This window comes from Vanellus vanellus (assembly GCF_965231255.1).
Source record: "Vanellus vanellus genome assembly, chromosome: 5".
Taxonomy (NCBI): Eukaryota; Metazoa; Chordata; class Aves; order Charadriiformes; family Charadriidae; genus Vanellus; species Vanellus vanellus.
In genome coordinates, this window is record NC_138910.1 from 58,418,968 (window position 1) to 58,436,107 (window position 17,140).

Below are 17,140 nucleotides of genomic sequence, written 5' to 3' on the forward strand. Positions count from 1 at the left end.
GATCTGCCACTGGGTTTAATACTTGCCCTAGTGCCAAACTCCCGTGACATGGGACAAGAGACTTTGTGTACATCTTTGTGAAATGGGGTTGATGATACTATTTTGATATTATTCCACAAGCTTAAATGACAAAGTACTGGTAGTTTCAAAGCAAAGTCTTAAGATTCTGACCTACTGTCAGACTAGAATAAAATAGCGATCGCCTTTGGCCTTCAAGTGCACTGAAACATTTATTTTTCATGTTTGTTTTTAACAAATACTGGGTAAATCAAAGAATGTTCAGACAGAGGCTAGAGCTGAGCTGGACTGTCCACTGAGGGGTTGGGAACATGTTTTTGTTGTCTATGAAAACACACATGCCGGGAGGTCGAATTTGATCCAGTGACTACAATATTCCACGTACCAGAAGAACTAAACAACTTCATTTATATTTCAAATGTTTCAAATCAATACTTCCCTTCATATTCTGCGACCCCCACCAGGAAACTCTTATAACAGAAAATTTAAGGAATAGATTGCAAGTTATGAATAATGTAAGGCTGTCATAGGGGAAAACAAATTGTGAAATACTGCTGACAAAAACAATCAGTATATGTTTATACTGAAGAACAAACCTTTGCAATTCCATCTTGCATAACATAGCTTTTAAAATCCTACACAAACTTCGCAGTTTTCCCTGAAATGTCAAGCAGGCTTCCTCAGCCTCAAACTCCAATGGAAAATGTACAGGCTGGTTCTGTTCTCAAGCAATGTTTGAGCTAATCTGGAAGTAAAATGTACACATATATGCAAATAAAAAAGAAATATAGTACATAGCTCTATGAACAGTACTAGAGAACTAACAGACGCAGGTAAAGAAAGAACCTAGATTGAAAAAAAAAAAAAAGAAAAAAATGAAATCATTAATACAGGGATGTCCAGCAGCATCTACTTCTCAAGGAGCAGCTTATTACAAGGACTAGATCTAGCAAGAATGGACAGGATCCTGTTCAGGGCATAGACAGTCAGATGGTGAACAACAGCTTCCTTGCATTAAAGCATTCTTCAGGGCATGGACTTAAGGAGTTTGCTGTTCAAAATGAATTGGGTTTTGTTTGCACACTGACAGAGAGTTGCCATACATTGAAGAACAGAAGAGGGATTTGTCCTGAAGACCTCATGAGTAGGAAGAGACAACGCGCCCTAAGAGGACCCTAACAAGTAGTCTTACATGACACAGAGCTTTATCCTTAATGAACTTGGGCATAATTATCACAAACCTCCTGAATTATGCAAATAAAAAACCAAAAACAAAAACAAGAAGAAAAGGATAATGGCCACTTTATTAGGGAATATCTTTGTAAGTAATACTTGTGGGGACGAAGGAGTGACTGTGTGTGTCTTGTTTTAGTGCTGCGTTCTCTCTTGCAGACACTAAAAGAGTTGCAGAGGAGAAGGAAGGAGACAGCTCCACTGGGATTTAGGATGGTGTCCACAGAAGTCATGACCTCCTGTCCCCACCATTACTGCTCATCATCTTTCCTCATCTATTCTCATGCCTGCTCAGCATCTCCTCCTGTTGACCTACACAAGCCAGGAGGGGAGCGTTACACAAGGACTCAGAAGTGCCCCCGGATCTCGTTAAAGCTGTTTCCTGCTTTCATGTTGGGCAGAAAGCCTCAGGAGAGGAAAAGGGCAGAACTTTGTGGATTTTCTGCTATATACAGATTTATCATGATATACAGCAAATTGACTGAACCAAATGACTTAGTGGCCATATAATCATATCACAAAGGGAACAAGCTGCTGGCACCTGTCCAAGCTTCTGGTAACAGAAATTGAATGTCGCTTTCAGAATACAGCTTTTTTATTCCTTTTTTTTCTTCTATGCAAATCATTCCTGTGTTTTGCCTCAGTTTTACCCCTTCATGATAATCTCTGGGTTTTCAGGTGCTGACGTACCTCTGAAGATGAAGAACTTGATAAAACAAGGAAAAAAAGTCTGTAGAAGGTTTCTCTTGAGATACATGCACTCCAGACTGCAAACTCTGATAAGACACGTGAAAAAACAGCTGCCCCCCCCCGCCCCCAGCGTTACTGGCACCCACTCTTGCTGCTGTGGGGCAGGACAAGTGCCCTGGGCTGCCACCTACAAGTCTCTTAGGATGAAGTCTCTCCTATGCCTCACAGCATTTCTCTCCCTTTCCTCTTTGCCTAACGTAGTCATAGCAGCTGAATTTTCAAACCTGGTTTTACATGAGGATATAAAAAAAGTACACGTTTTATGTGTCAGGAATTAGGAGGAAGCTCCCGTATACAGGGCATCGGGACTGGACTTTATGTTCTATTAATTGTGTTTGCATTGCAGCAATATTTGCACAACGCTCCAAAGGGCCTCCCTCTGGTTACAGCCTATGCTCAGCCCATATTAAATTGCAGAATCTTTTCTCTGGGAGTAGGCCCTTTTTTGGTGGTCTTAATAGGCACAAGAGATTTTTGAAAAGTCCTGGTATAATAAAACCCAGTGAAAATTTACAAAATCCCCCATTTTTTCTAAGAGCCAGCAGTGAACCACCTTCGGGTGGTTTCATTTTAAATGCTGAATGCCTCTAAAAATCTAACGTGATGCTCTTTGTATGAAGCCTTTAGAGCATATGTATCTCCTCTCCGCGACTCGCAGGCAGGCTGAATCTCAGCCACACACTAACTGTGCACTTGTTAGTCAAAACCTGGGAATGACTGTACAGTGAGGAAACCAATGAGCTATGTTAAAAGTACATACTTCACCTGCTTTTGGAATCAAGACACATAACCCTTTGTCGTTCTGGTGGTATTGCTCTCCTGCATCTCTCCTATTTAAAGCATGTATATTTTATGAAGCGTTCGTTAACAGAGAAACAAACGGACGTATAGACCACAAAATCCAAACTCTGCATTAGTCTCCAAAAGTAGCCATTGGAAATAAGAGAGAACTCAGAATCTGATCCCTCAATATAGTGACTCTGTATCTGTAAAAAACAAAAGTCCAGATGTATATTTTAAGACTTCAAGTCTAAAACATGAGATATTTGTATATGTCAGAATTAAGGCTGTTGCCGTCATCCACCTTAAAGGATGAACCTCGTAAAGAATCACCACATTGAGGGTTACTTCTGCAGTGACTAACTGACGAGAAGGTAAAACGATGCAAACTGGTTTGGGTGTGTAAGGATTCTACACTGTCGAAACTTTCTTTTGAGATATGTACAGCAGAGGAGAAATTAAGTAGTATTTTACTTTTCCCTATTCTTTTCATCCAACTGCTTCTCTACTCCCCATTCACTATTCAGGAAAAAAACAGAAGGAAAAGGGGGATGAACTCCTTTTTTCCCCCCACATCTAGCTTGTAGATTGGGTTAAACATTTTCAGTAGCAGAATATTAGCAGTTAATGACACTCAGATTATTTGATCTTTAGCTCATTAATAACTGTAACACACCATTCTGGAACCACAGCTTCCCATCTTTTAATTCTTCTCCTGTGCTGCAGAGGGGAAGGAGCTGCCCTTGCTGGCAGACTGCATTTCCTATGGGACACAAGTGATTAAAAATGTAACTGGCTCCTTGCTGTTTTGCTGTCCTGCTGGAAGAATTATTTCAGGGGCATTCAAAGGAAGGGAGGCATGGTTCCATAAGCACGGTATCTTTAATGAAGCTTGTTAAACGATAAGCAATTTTCTGCATTGACAAAGTATAATAGGTTTACTTTTTCATTGTAAATTGAAATGTTCCCGCTGAAGGTTTCCATTCCTTCTTTGAGCCACACGGGCAGCGACTCCCTGTGTGACACAACTGATGGAGCGATGATCACCAAAAAGAGAAGCGAAGACAGTGAGAAATGAGCAGCTGGAGGTATGCAGGGTGTGGGACGATGGAAGGAGGATTCCCCGAATTGGGTCACTGACAAAACAGACGTCTTCTCATATTGCAGCTCTGTCCCCTGTCCCAACTGCCATCGCTGCACCCTGTTCCTGTCAGCTCCGCTCCCCCGGCGGTGCAGGTCACAGGTCCTGCTGTGCTCTAACTGGGGGGGGGGGAAAGGAATGGTAAGTTTTTGAAAATTTTTTTTTTTCAGGTCAATTCCTGGTTGTGCTTATGTGGCAAAATCAACACCCTTAACTCTAAGTAAGGGAAGAAGCAGTCCACAGTTCAATAAATACGAGACAATCTAAAACTAATTAAAATGTGATAAGGCTATAAAAATACAGCCAAGGTAAGAAAGGTTAAAAATCCCCTAATATCTCAAATGACCCTCCCTCTCCCCCCATAAGAACAGATGGGAAGCATCTGATGACCAGGACGTTTGTGTCGCAGTGAACTCCAGCAGCATACGTCAAATAAACTAAAGGATCAGCTACTGAGGGAATGTATTTCACGTTCCCTCTCCTGCACAAAAGGCTACCAGAGGTTCCTGGACTCCAGTGACATTCACGTGGCTTGGCCTGGCTTTTCTGAACAGGTCTAAACAAAAGCACTACAGGAGCATTACCAAATCAAAGAAGGTGAAATTACTATGTTTATGATGACTTCAGTAAACACCATCCCAAAGTCTGAAGTTTCTTAATGCACGAGAGAGTTAAATGGGAAAATGAGTAAAATCAATTTTACCAAATAGAAAAGTCAGAAACAATAAACGGTCCTGCAACCGTTCTGTCTCTGGTAACTTGCATTAAAATATATATAAAGTGTTCTGGGAACTGAAGCAATGCTTCAGTTCAATAAAACTAATGCAATTAAAGAGAAAGAATCCTGTTTTTCCCCTGCTTGCAATTTCAAATGAGAGCTTCCTAAAACTTGTGACCACTGCTGGAATCCAATTCAGGATCCCGGCTTATCAAATTCCCAGCTCCGGCACCATGCCTTTGAGGTATTATAAAGTGCTGCTCATCACACCAGCTCTGTCTATAAATGCTCCAGATAACTTTAAAGTGCAGACGCCCCATTTTGCGACAGGCAAGTGTTCGCTGTGAATCAAAATGGAGTCACCAAACGTGTGCAGCCTTCAGCCAGCGCTTCTTTTCTTGCAAGGCAACAAAGGAAAACGTGTTAGCACAAAAACGCCTCCCTGTAACATTTTTTTAAACTTGGAAAGCTTCGCAGGACAGCACACCTACACAAAGCCGCAGGTTTCCGAGACCCTGTAGAGCAAGCATCTTATTCTGTAATTCATCCCGGGGCCGAGAAACCGCCAGGCTAATGAGCTCTCCTGCAGCCTCTTCCCCCGCAGGTGCTTCCCTGGAAGCACGATCTTAAATCAGACACTGCCATGCCAGATGTAACCCCCCAAACAAACACCAACCCCTCCCTGCCAACGTGGCTTGAGAAAGCCACGGCAGCACTAGCATCTGACTTTGATGAAATCACAAACTTCTTTGCCATTCAGACAGCGAGAGCCGAATTAATTCCTCAGCTTCTTTAATGCTGAGAGCCACGTCTCGGGAATTCAGTCCGGGAACATATTAATCTCTCTGATAGGCGATAACGCAATATATTACTGATGGGGGAGCCAGCACATCGGCACTATGATAGTGACCCTGACCAGCAGATGACTGAACGGGTAAGGAGAGAAGGAGCTGCTCTAGCTTGAAGGCACAGCCTCAACTTTGGCAGGCAGTCCTTCACTCTTGTCCCACTACTAATTTTCCAATGCATTACTTTGTCACTTGGGTATCCAGAAATGCTCATTACGAAGGTATGTGACAGCCCCTGATAATACATGTCTGTGGCAAAATAATTGATCCCTCTTTGCAGTGGTGATCTTTAATGCTCCTAGGGCATGGTAGGTTATTAGATGGAAGGCACCCTTTGATGGTCTCTAGCGTAATACGTTACCAGACAGCAATGTGCCAACTATCTATCACTTACAAAATAATGTCATCCCTGAAAAAGGGGCTGGCAGCAGGGGTTAGGGGAGGAAGAGAGTTTAATTATATTTGTGGACTAAAGGATGTCCCAAGAAGAGTGGGCAGCCTGATTATTTATTGGCCGTTCAAAAGCGCTCAACACAATCTGAGAAAAAGATCAGGCTCTCAGCTACAGTGGTTCCCATTGCTGTTACAGACTCTAGCCTTGAAGTCAAGTTCACGCTGAAGAAAAAAATTACCTTTTACAATATGTGGTTTACTTCTGAAAATGAAAAGGGTAAGAGACGTATTAGTAATGTTGGCATTAGTGGAGGCAGCTGGTTTTAGATATGTGGTATTTCAGGGATGTGAGTTTAGCATCGTTATTAGAACTACAGCTTACTGTATTCCTCTGCTAACTTTTCAACAGTGAGCAGATGGTTACCCTATTACCAACCATTTGCATTTAACATATTGAAATGATTTATATACCACATGTCACCGAGCAAAGTGAAAACAGTCGATGGCAACTAATTACTTGAGTGTGAAGACACATATCTCAATGCATATATCCTTATTGTATTCAAATGTTACCTTTTTGGTTGTTAATAGGTTTAATGTGCAGCGCAACAGAAATACCGATGGCCGTTAACCATGAACCACCGTGTCCCTCTGTCATCAAGACAGCATCGCTATCATTAACGTTTGTACCAGTACTCCTGTTACATGCCTGGTTATGAGTGATGGTGCAGAGAGGACGGATTATAACAATCCATTGTGCTTCTCTACCAATCTTTCTTAAGTGTATTTCAAAGTACTTTATAAATCTTAATATATCAACTACTGGCTCATACTACAGGCCAACACGCATCGAGAGAGGGTGGAAGCGGGGGTACTGCATGGCAGAGAGGAAAAATATTCTGCATAGCTCCCATAAAGACAGAAATGGATTTAAGGGTGGAAATGAAAAGAATCACAAGGTCTTCCAGGGAGTTTACAAGGAAGAAGCAGACAACTACTGACATTTGCACAAACATCAAAGTCAGAGGATAGACTCAAGGGTTCAAAGAAAGAGCATAACTTTAGAAAACTGCCCTCCAGCACCGAGATATGGGCATGTGTACGTACCATATGTATTGCATTATCCATAGTATGTCTCAAGGTCTGACCAGCCTTAACCCACAGTATGAAGCTATGGATCATCATCCTTTCCCTGAAATCTTTTTGTTTGTTTTTAGGCTTATTTTAAAACAGTGGCCATCACCCCAGAATCGTCAAAATAATCATCAGTGAAGTACAGCTATGTTATCCAGAGTATGGCAGCATTTCCAGCATAAAAGTCGTACTAATCATTCCTTTTTATTAATTGCTACTTGCTTAGAAGTCTCGATGAACTGTTGTGTAAGCAACCAGATGCTGTTCAGACAGACTCTAAGGCTCCAAGGACTTGGTGTGCTGCAAAAATGAAAGGTGGTCTCATACAGGAGTGGCAGCGTATCAAGAAGTTGTCCAGTTCCTGCTCCCTCCTAATGTCATTGGGATGCCTCTTGCCATTCAGAGTCCTTTCATTTCTACTATGTCACACGAATCTAACCAGGACACAGCACAGTCCTGCCTTCCTGAACGTGTCAGCAGCCAGACTTTGTCTTGGAATGCCACCTGCAGCATAACCCCTCATCTCCTTTTCCCTGACCGTATTACCGCCTGCTAAATTCACAACATTGCCGTTTCTCTCTATAGCTCTTTTCTTACTTTTCCATGAACAAGACCATATTCTATGAAAACAGAATTACAGCAGTGTTGAAAACTTACTCTGTTGTTCAGCCCAATTAACAAGATGTTTTGCCTGTGTTTTACTGGGGATCTTTGGTGCCGACTCATTTGCACTACAGCCCGCTGCAACTGAGTACAAACTGTGATGATCCCTTTGTGCACTAGGACTGCTGAGGCCCATTAGTCCCAGAGACGGACTCAAGAGTGAAGGAGAGGAAGGGTTCTCACAGACCCCATGTAATGAGACTATTAGACCTTGACCTTCACTAATTCACTTTCCGGTTTTCTGGCTAGGTGTCTCCATGTGACTGAATCACTGGACTCAGCAGAACTGTCCTGCTTTACATCAGCCTTACTGTATGAAGATGAGCGGGGATGAAAAGACTGAAAGGTGTGTTTTTCTCTCATTTCTTTTAAACAGAAGGTAGGACAGCCTCCTTATTTCTGTCCTCCCTCCTTTCTTTCTTTCTTTCCTTCCTTCCTCTCCATCACTTGTTTTCCCTCACTCCCCCTATGTGAACGCATTGGAAACTCATTGGTTTAATACAGGTAACTTCACTGAAATTAATCCCAATTTACAGGATGGCATCTGAAACTAGTATCAGGTCTGGTCTCTTGTTTCAGTACTTCTCATAACCTATAGGGAGTGATACACAGCATTTTTTACAGCACTGTACTAGAGGGAAATAAGAGTAAAGGCAGCAAAGTTAACTCTCTTAGTTTCAAATATTTCCCTACATCACAGCTGAACTATGGCTCATTTATTACAACTGACAAAAAAGATTAACAGAGAGAGAGAGAGAAACATCACCCGTGTAGGGGAAAGCATGTGGATATTCTGGGTTCAACTACTACCTTCTGAGGCACTTCACACCGGAGGAGTATCCAGGAAAAATCAGCTTCTAAGCACATATAATTAGGTACTGATAGACAAAACTAACGACAGACACGTTGGTACCCATGGAAGGGATCAGAATGTTAAATTTAAAAATAAAAGACAAAAAAAAAACCCTGCAAGTTGGAAATTGTTGGAAATTTTTAAGCTTTTAAGATGGTAATATGTTGTACCACTCCAGCTTTAACTTCAACCTGAAGGACATCCCTGTGCCAGGAAGCACTTGTATATGTGATCCAGGAGATCCTTAAGCTTATTTCAGTGTCTGCACTAAATTGAACTCTTTTGAAATGAAAAGCTGAAAGGAAAGAAAGTTTCTGCAAGATATTGGAATCACTGAATTTATTCAGAAAGGCTCTTTGGATAGCTTTTCAGCATACAAAGTAATATAGAAAGAAAAATTCTCATTTCTTTCATCAGGAGTTTCATCTCTACTCCTTTAATGTTCAACGGCAAAATGAATTATACTACAAAAAGGCTTGGTGCCTCTCCTCAAACACCCTGATCCTGCACAATACTGAGCTTCCTTGAAAGACAGCTGGGGAAGATCAGTGTGGAAATACTTGACATCTTGCAAAATGAGCCAAGAAAAGATGATCAAATGCTAATCAGCAAAGGTGGGGAGTGAAACCTGGTGATTTAAACCCACTAGTTTCAAAAGCGCATAGCAGAATTAGAGATCGAGTCAGCCGGTCTAATGCTCTGCTCCCCTTCCAATCACTACAAGACTGAGACCACTCTGAGCTGATGGACAGTGTCACCAGGATGGAGGGTGGAAGCCAGTGTTAATTGAACATGGGCACAAGTAAAACCCACCCAGGACACCTGCACAGTGAGTAAATCACTGGAGACTGCTCATGCGACCAGTGACCATTTAATTATTTCAATTCCTGATGATCCTCGATTTGTTTACAGAAAATGAAGGACTATTTTCCTTAGTGACATACTACAGTAGATACATTAAAAAAGCTAATTGCACTTGGGAGTTAAAGATAAATTGACATGCTCTTAAATACATACATTTCTTTTTCTTTCCTGTTCTCTAATGAGTTCATAATTTAATCGGAGAAACTGCTAGATTCCCTCTGAGTACTAGTGCAAATCTCAAAGGAAAGCAAGCCGCTTATGCAAGTGCTCTCGTAAAACAAAGAGTATTCAAGTATGGTAAATAAATACTAGAAACAAGAATGGTATTCAGTTGCCTCCTTAAAAGCTTGAAGCCTACACATCTTCATATTGATGGTCTGGTTCTGAGCTGAACATTAATGAAAACATTTTCTATTATAAATAAAACTAAAGCACTTCTATATATTACCACTTCCCTGGGGCCAAGTTCTGCCTTTGGGTAAATTACAGAGGGATATCATTACAGCATTGTCAAACGTATGCCAGAGTAACATACAGATTTAATCCAATTAATCCAGCCGTAGAATAAGCCAGAGGAGGAAACCTGGTACAAGCCAGCCCTCGCAGTGAAGGCTGCAGTGCAGAGTCCCAGCTCAGGGAGGCAGATCAACTCTTTTCAAGTGGAATGGCCCCCACCTGCCCCAGGGCCACCACAGTGATACGGAGGGGTTCAGGGTCACAGCTGGCAGGAGGGGCAGGCTGACTAAAAAGACAAAAAAGCCCCAACCCTCTAAGCAGCAAATATGCTTTCCTTCAGAGTAATTTATTCCGATTCTGAGATGATTTAAATTTAGAAGAGAGAATGTGAGAGCAAGAAACTGTTAAAACTGTGGATAATTTTCACTTGCGTACTGTTAGAGGTTTCTATTGCTGTTGGAACTGCAATCGTAGCTGAGACAGGGTCAGAAAACCCTGGGGCTTAAATATAGGAGCTTCAAGGCGAGAAGAGTATAAAAATAAATTCCAAAGGGCTTAATAACATTGTACAGAGGCTGGGTATTCTGGTGTCAGAAGGAAACTGGTGGCTCTTAGATCAAAACCTAATCACCCAAAAGCAATAAGATCATTTGTTTCGGCCAGCTAGTTGTTCTGTCACCCACCGGGGCAAGGGTTTTTTTACTAGCAGCCCGAATTACAGTTAATTTACAGTGTATAAACGTACATGTCACTGACAACATAACAGTTAAAGCAAAAATACTTTGGAATGAATGTGGTTAAACCTTTAGCAGCCTGATCCAAAATCTGCTAGGAACCTTTTGCTTGACTTCAAAGGAATTATTATCAGCATTTTAGTCAACTTTTCCTACAAAAAAAAAAAAAAAAAAAAAAAAAAAGTTAAAAAAGGGAGCCGTGCCTCACAGCTTACTGCCGGGACTGTCCTTCACGTGGAATGGCAGCCAGGCAGAGCTCGCAGACCGCCCAGGCCACCTCCGCAGGCAGTGAGGTGCGGGAAACCTTCCCGAAGTTACCAGACAGGACGCTCTCTGATTCTCTGCAGCAAGGCCAGACCAGCGGAAAAATGTCTGCTCTTTCTTAGCTACCCATCCCAGAAGACTTTTATTTATGCATTAGTCGACCTTTCTAGCTGTTAGGACCATCTTGCTTCAGCAGTTAATTAACACAAGTGCCATAATTTAATACAGTTAATGCTACTTGATGCCCTTTAATGTACCTTCCATTAGTGATATTATTGTAGTATTACCCTGTAAATTAAAATGAGATCAAGACTAAGAGAGGCTCTCTTTAATTAAGGTACTGGCACACTACATCGTCCATTATTCACTAGAAAAAATCACCCTGATTTAGTGAATCAGACCATCAGTAAGTCAGAATTAGTTCATGAGGATTATTAGGTTTCTTGAATAATGTGAGCACAATGGGGCTGCTGAAATTGCTAACAGCCACGTTTCCTTTTTTTTGTCATCATCTTAAGACATACACAATGGAAGTGGGAAATTGAAGATGAATAAACAGGTGGTAATAGAGGAGGTGAGGTGTTCATTGAGAGAACACAGGCTTTCACCTCTAATGTGATGTACATCAGGCTTATTCTGCACCAAAAGGCAAAGCAATGACAAAACAAACCCTATATTAAGTGGGCAAATCTCCTATCTATAATTTGTTGTGAAGTATTAACCACTCTAGCACCTTTTATATTAAATATGACAGCTTTAAGATAGATGCTTTTTACTGTCATTGATCTCAAACATATCATGTGAAAAAATGACATTTTATGCTGCCTTTAGAAATATGCTATTATAAGCCTTGGTGCTTTTAACTGTATTTAACCTACAGGTTACTTTTTTTCAGTAAAAGGACTAGCTTTAAAATTTGTCTCCTAGCATCACCCATCCACCACATGTCAAGCTCCTTTGTAATGTCCCTTTGTATGCTGTCCTCAGGTAACAGTGTAGTCTAGCTTTAATAATTGTATATAAATATTCAGGTCTCAAAACCCAGAATACAAAACATTGTTGCAAAAAAAAAAAAAAGTAGTTTCATTTCCAGTTAACATGCTAAATTAACCTGCAAGGGCTGGAAAGCTCAGCTGACTCAGAAACAGTGGCACAAAACCCCTGGTAATCCTTGCTCCCCCCTCCATCACGTTCCTACGCTCAGGGTATGCCCGAGCACATGGCCACAAATGCTGATTTGGAGACTCTTTGCGGGGGGGCCCTGTAAGGTTTCTGGTAGGAGACCAAAAATACCTAAAACTGGGTGAGAGTGGGCCTACTGCAAGTTACCTTTGGAGCGACTCAATGATCAGGGGCTGCGTACTGCAGCCCCACAGCTACTTAGCAGTAAGCAAGCCTATAAATTCTTGAACAAGGAGAGCTCACTACGTATTGAAGGAAAGGCCACCAAATCCCTAAAGAGCTGTTCTTCTCATTAGCCGAAGAGTGATAAGCATTCACATGAATCTAATGTACTGAGATACCATTACACATCAGATATTTCCTTTAAAGCATGTGTCCAATTACTGCAGCATTTAGACAACAAGCATCAGCATCAGATAAGTTCTCTACAGTCACGCTTCATTTTTATAGATAATTTTTCAGAAGATTGCCGTGCCCCAGATGTGCTCAGAAGGTTTCTGTTTCTCATTTGCATGCAATGCACTCCTTTTTAATCCTTCAGTTGCTTTCTTTGATAAAGTACTGATAGTCTAATTGAAGTCAGACTAAGCTCCAAATGGGTTTTCAGATGGGGAGCAGCTTTTCCTTAAAGGGTAAGGATCTTCAAATCCTGAGCTTTGACATGATCCCTCTGTAGAGCTAACCTATGTGGGGCCCAACGGAGAAAGGATACACATTAAATACAACATATGTGTTACTTTTTTATATACTGAGGCTAATGTTACTAAACTATTTCAGTCAAACAGTATCTTAAGCTGTCCCTGATCCACTTAGTCCTCTCAAGAGACGTCTGAAAAATAATTTACAATGTAACTAATGAGAGTTACAATAACAATTCTTAAACCAGCAACATTTATCTTATCCTTTCACATGTTGAATTAGTGATTCTGTACCTACGCATATGTATTTGGTGTGGACAAGAAGATTGTAACTACTTGCTAAATCTACAGTCCTAAGAGATGTATTTTGATGTCATATAAAAATATATCAGCACTGCAAAAGTGCTTATGCATTCAAATCTGTATGTGGCATCAATTCTTCCTTTACATGAAGTTAGAGGAGTATTTTTCTATAGATTATATCAGACTAATTTGATTTTATTTTGACTTTATGTACCGACTTTTGCAATATGGAAATACTTATGAACATGAAAGGCTTGTATAAAAGAGGTAGAAAATGGCAAACTCACTACAAGAATAACAAAAATCGCCAACAGTGTTTTATATAATCAATGTCTCTCTTTTTTTCACTTAGTCTTGTGTCTGCAAAAAAATGCCATGGCCTTCCAAGATACACTAGCTTTTCTGTTCGTTTTGATACTTAGTGTCTCTTAAAAAAAAACCCAACTTTTAAAAAGGAATATTTGAACTCTCTACAGAAGAAACAGAAGAGAAAGAAAAGGTACGTTACAGAGGTGAATGAACTGCTAATAGAGAAGGTCCCATTTATTTCTTCTGAACAAATTGGCATCCAAGACACACGTAAGGAGTATCACCCTCCTGCTTGAGGTCATCAGTCAATTGCTAGTTTGAGTTGGGAAGAAAATTTCCCGATAGGAATGTCATTGCACAGTTATTATTTTGGGGACTACGGCACCTGATACCAGCCACTGCTTGCCCCAGAGGGACTATTTGTCTGGAACGCAGCTGAGTACTCATCTTTGTTATATTCAAATCAGTCTCTCCAAAACACTGTTGTGGTTTGGTTGGTTTTTTTTTTTTTTTTTTTTTATTTTACTTCAGCTTCACAGCATTTCAGAGCTAATTAAAGTACAAGGAATGGACTCTAATCTCTGCCGCCTTCCTTGTTCACAGGCAGTTCATAGCCAGACCTACTGGGAAGGGTCTGCACAAGGGCTGCTGTATCAATCACAGCTAACATTAAATGCCTGAAAAAGTCAAATGATAAAACAAGATCTCTCTTTTTAGTTAACTGTCATCAGATGAGGCTCCAACTGTAATAAAGCACAAAATGTCCTAATGCCAGGGTGAATTCCCGAGGCAACGTAAGAAACTGTTAATATTATCCTGCTCATGAGACCCTAGGGCTTAAGATCCCAGGCTAGTGGCAGCGAACGCCCGGGACTTTGTGCCACTGAGTCAGAAACCTCTAGTATGACCCAAAACAGACTTCAGCTGAGTGAGATTTCCAATAAACGTGTCTGGGCAGAACATGTCGACATGTTCGGGGACACAAACAGTTTTGAATAACCTCTAAAACCAAACGTATATGCCTGTTTCTATAGGTATATATTCTCTTACCTTCCGTATACCCTTATGTCTGAAATTGCATAAAAGTAGCGTGCCAGGTGTTGCTCATCTACATATATTTCTCCAGTTGCTGGCCTAAGCAGTCTTATCCTCAGATCCGTGATGGTAAAGAAATCTCTTAACTTCTTGGTTGTGTCAAGCTGGCCATAAAGAGAAGCCATGTTATGCAGCCGAGGTCCAGCAAAAAAAGCGAATCTATCTTTGATTTCAAAGTGGATTATCTTACTGTTTGTCATGTACCCAGTAGAGTATTCCTCTGTGCAAATGATTTCTAGGACTGTGTGCTGCGATAAATCCCTCACTGATTTTGGATCCATGTGGAAAGCATCTAAGCAGTCCGTGGCATAGTATTGGTAGGGCTGCCATGTTCGTCCATAGTCGAGCGATTTCTCCAGGATCATTTGGTCTGGACGGCCAGATTCAAAAGTGATAACTATGTTATCTGTCAGCTCAATGGTTTTGTTCCAGGAGAGCGTAATATTAACATGAAGAGGCTTTGGATAATCCTTCCAAGTCGTGGACTGCCAAAATGTGGAGGGATGTCTTCCTTCGAGATCGAACATCAGTTCTGGAGGATGAGCCAGTTCTTGGGTACTCGCATCACACTCATTATTGCACATGTAGGGATTTCCCTGGAAAAGAGCAAAGCAGTGTTACAAGAGGCAGGTGTTACAAGCAGTGTTACAAGAGGCATAGGTGACTGCACACATAAAGATGTGTCTTGTCTGGCACATGAGAACTGCTGCTTCTTGTCCAGGAGTGAAACCAAGAAATAAAACACAAATGCTTGCAAGGAATACCTGTATCTTAATGAGATTTGTCCCGGCTATTTTACCTGTTGAAGTAAATGTACAAACACAGACATATACGGCACCCTTGCTTCTGTAACATAAATATTTTCCTTAGTATGTTTTAAAGAAATAAAAGAGTTTATTTACCCTGAATGACTTGGACCAGCGACTGAGTCACAAAAGACCAAAACCAGTAAGCAAGTCTCTAACAGCTCAGTAACTCCGACTCTTCCTAGAAAGACGCAGAAGCCAAAGGGAATTTATTTTTAAATCAAGTATGTTCCTCAAGAGCTCCGTTCACAAAAGAAGTAATTTTTAGGGCAAGCGTTTTGAGGTCAGCAGTGCAGCCCATATGTACTTGGTATGAACCAGTAGCCAGTACACCCTTCAAGTTTCCTTTCACTCAGGGGTGAAATTTATCATGCTTAACTGTGCTTGCCTTAAAACATTTACACTCGCCACCAACAGTCATTAGAAAAACAGTGCTCTGCCAGCTCTGGGGCTTGATTCAGACATCTGCCATCTTATTACAGGGTAGCGAAGTACTTCAGGAAAGACTTTTCAGGAGGCAGCGGCTCCAATTTATCAGGACAAGATAATCCAGCACTTGATTAGGTGGGAGATGTCAGCAGCTCCAGCTGGAACACTGCCGAGGTGGCTGGAGGTCTGAACTGGGGGTTGAGTTAAAAACAGCAACAAAAAAGCGCTTGCCAATAGTGCACAGCTTTAACTGCTGCTTGTCCTCTGTAGCAAGGTGAAAGTGAATTATTCTCTTCCTGGCCTTTTGATGCATTAACTTGCACACTACAATCTTCTGCTTCTTCACAAAGGCTATTTTGTCTGCAGATTGGGGATTTCTTGCAGCAGTTACCAAGATATCAGACCCCGTAGGCTGCGCTGAATCACGTCTATCTAATTTCGGCTTTCAACAGTACGTTCATATTTTGCTACTTGTTCATTCTGCGTTTGTTCCAGAGAGCAACCGCTGCTCCGTATCCCTCCCTCCACCTTACGTAGGGATTGTGGAAGAAGCCATGCCTCTTTTCGCTGATGGTCAGGGCTGCTGGGGAAAAGGATGCACATGCCTACACGTAGCAGTGCTCGACAGGGGCATAAGTGTAGCTGTTATTGTCGTTAATCAGAGTTCCCCTCACCTACCCTGAAAACAGAATGAGCCCTGGTATGATAACCAACCTTTTCCTTTCTTATAATTACAGTTATGCTTCTCTCTGTCTCAAAGCCTCAGGGCAATGAGAAGCGATTCAACCCCATCCAGTGTGGGAAATGGGTTTCAAACTCGAGTTTCCACCTTGGCTGCTGCTCTGCTCCTTGACGTACTCCCACGAAACACAAGCAAAAGGACTTCCGCGCTCACTTTGACCTCCCCACCGGCAGCTTCCTCTCACCTGGGCAGGGAAATACTGTTTTCTTTCTCTCTCTCTTTCCCATTAATACAGCTGAATGCTAAAACTGACAACGACTCACTGGGGCTCGAAGCTAGGAAAAAAACTACAAGACAACAAAAAGGGTTCTTTGAAAAGCAGCCCACTGCTTGTTACACTGACGGCTTCAAAGCATGCAGCTGTAATAGAAAATACTCTGTAAAACGTGTCTATAATAAGTCCTTGTTACAGCTCTGATTTCAAGCTCACGGTTGCTATTTCTATGCCTTCCTTTTGAATAAAACAGTGAAAATCAAAAATAAGTTTCAAGCAGAATAAAGAAAACACCAGATTTTTTATTATTTAAGCTCCATTTAATATATCAGACACAAATGCCAGGATCTGCTAAGTTACTTAGGCCTTTCTTTTTCCTGAGCGAAAATATACATACTGTGAAATCTGTAAGGTTCCAAACCCTTTGACTATATGTAAATATTAATTTTGCGGAAAATGCTCAGAGTTGCGTAAATCACACCTTCCTGAGGTTTACTAGAAAAACCTGGCCGCTTCTGTACCTGTCACCACGAAGCTGCCTGCGTACCTACGGTGTCTATGCTTCTGTCATCA

At 41.4% G+C, this 17,140-nt stretch overlaps 1 protein-coding gene across 2 annotated transcripts in view; it reads right to left on the reverse strand.

Annotated features, from left to right (window-relative positions):
• The window catches only part of NTNG1 (netrin G1), a gene marked incomplete at both ends in the record, with an annotated part of 150,943 nt that overhangs the window by 74,629 nt on the left and 59,174 nt on the right, over positions 1–17,140 (reverse strand). For both annotated transcript variants that reach the window (XM_082483879.1, XM_082483878.1), the window contains one exon: positions 14,332–14,972. In XM_082483879.1, coding sequence (XP_082340005.1) covers positions 14,332–14,972 — 641 coding nt within the window. The remainder of the gene's footprint in view (positions 1–14,331; positions 14,973–17,140) is intronic.